The 471-nt window shown below is 45.0% G+C and overlaps 1 protein-coding gene across 3 annotated transcripts in view; it reads left to right on the top strand.

Moving 5' to 3' along the window:
- LOC107474883 (isochorismate synthase, chloroplastic) overlaps positions 1–471 on the top strand; it is a 6,727-nt gene that overhangs the window by 426 nt on the left and 5,830 nt on the right. For all 3 annotated transcript variants that reach the window (XR_001589400.3, XM_021135571.2, XM_016094530.3), the window contains exon 2: positions 5–414. Coding sequence is in view for 2 of the 3 variants with exons in the window: in XM_021135571.2 (XP_020991230.1) it covers positions 5–414 (410 nt within the window). In the remaining variant the exon portion in view is untranslated. The remainder of the gene's footprint in view (positions 1–4; positions 415–471) is intronic.

The following is a 471-nucleotide window of genomic DNA, read 5'->3' as shown; positions in this document are numbered from 1 at the left end:
TCAGAGACCATTGTGCAATGGATGCTATCTTTCAATGAATGGCTGCAGAAAAGGACAGTCAAGAGGGCCTGTTGGGACAATAGAGACACAAACGTTGGAACCGGTTGCAACAACTTCAATGGCTTTGTACAGCCTGAAAATGACGATTTCTAAGATGAAATCAGAGCCTCCATATCGGAGCTCTTCGGGCATAGTGAGGCTGCAGGTCCCTATTGAGGAGGAAGAGGTTGAGGCCATTGATTGGCTCCACTCACAGAACCACCTTCTCCTTCCTCGTTGCTTCTTCTCCGGCAGGGAACACAATTCTTTTGACTCTAATGGCAGAAGCTTGGTTAGCGTTGCCGGTGTTGGCTCTGCCGTTTCCTTTTGCCAGCCACACCCCTTTTCCTATTGGGATTGGATATCCATTAGGAGGTGAGTCATTTTTTTTTTCCTTCAAGAAACAAACTTCTATTATTTATTTTTTTTATT

This window comes from Arachis duranensis, chromosome 2 (assembly GCF_000817695.3).
Source record: "Arachis duranensis cultivar V14167 chromosome 2, aradu.V14167.gnm2.J7QH, whole genome shotgun sequence".
Taxonomy (NCBI): Eukaryota; Viridiplantae; Streptophyta; class Magnoliopsida; order Fabales; family Fabaceae; genus Arachis; species Arachis duranensis.
This window is presented reverse-complemented; position numbering and strand designations above follow the sequence as displayed.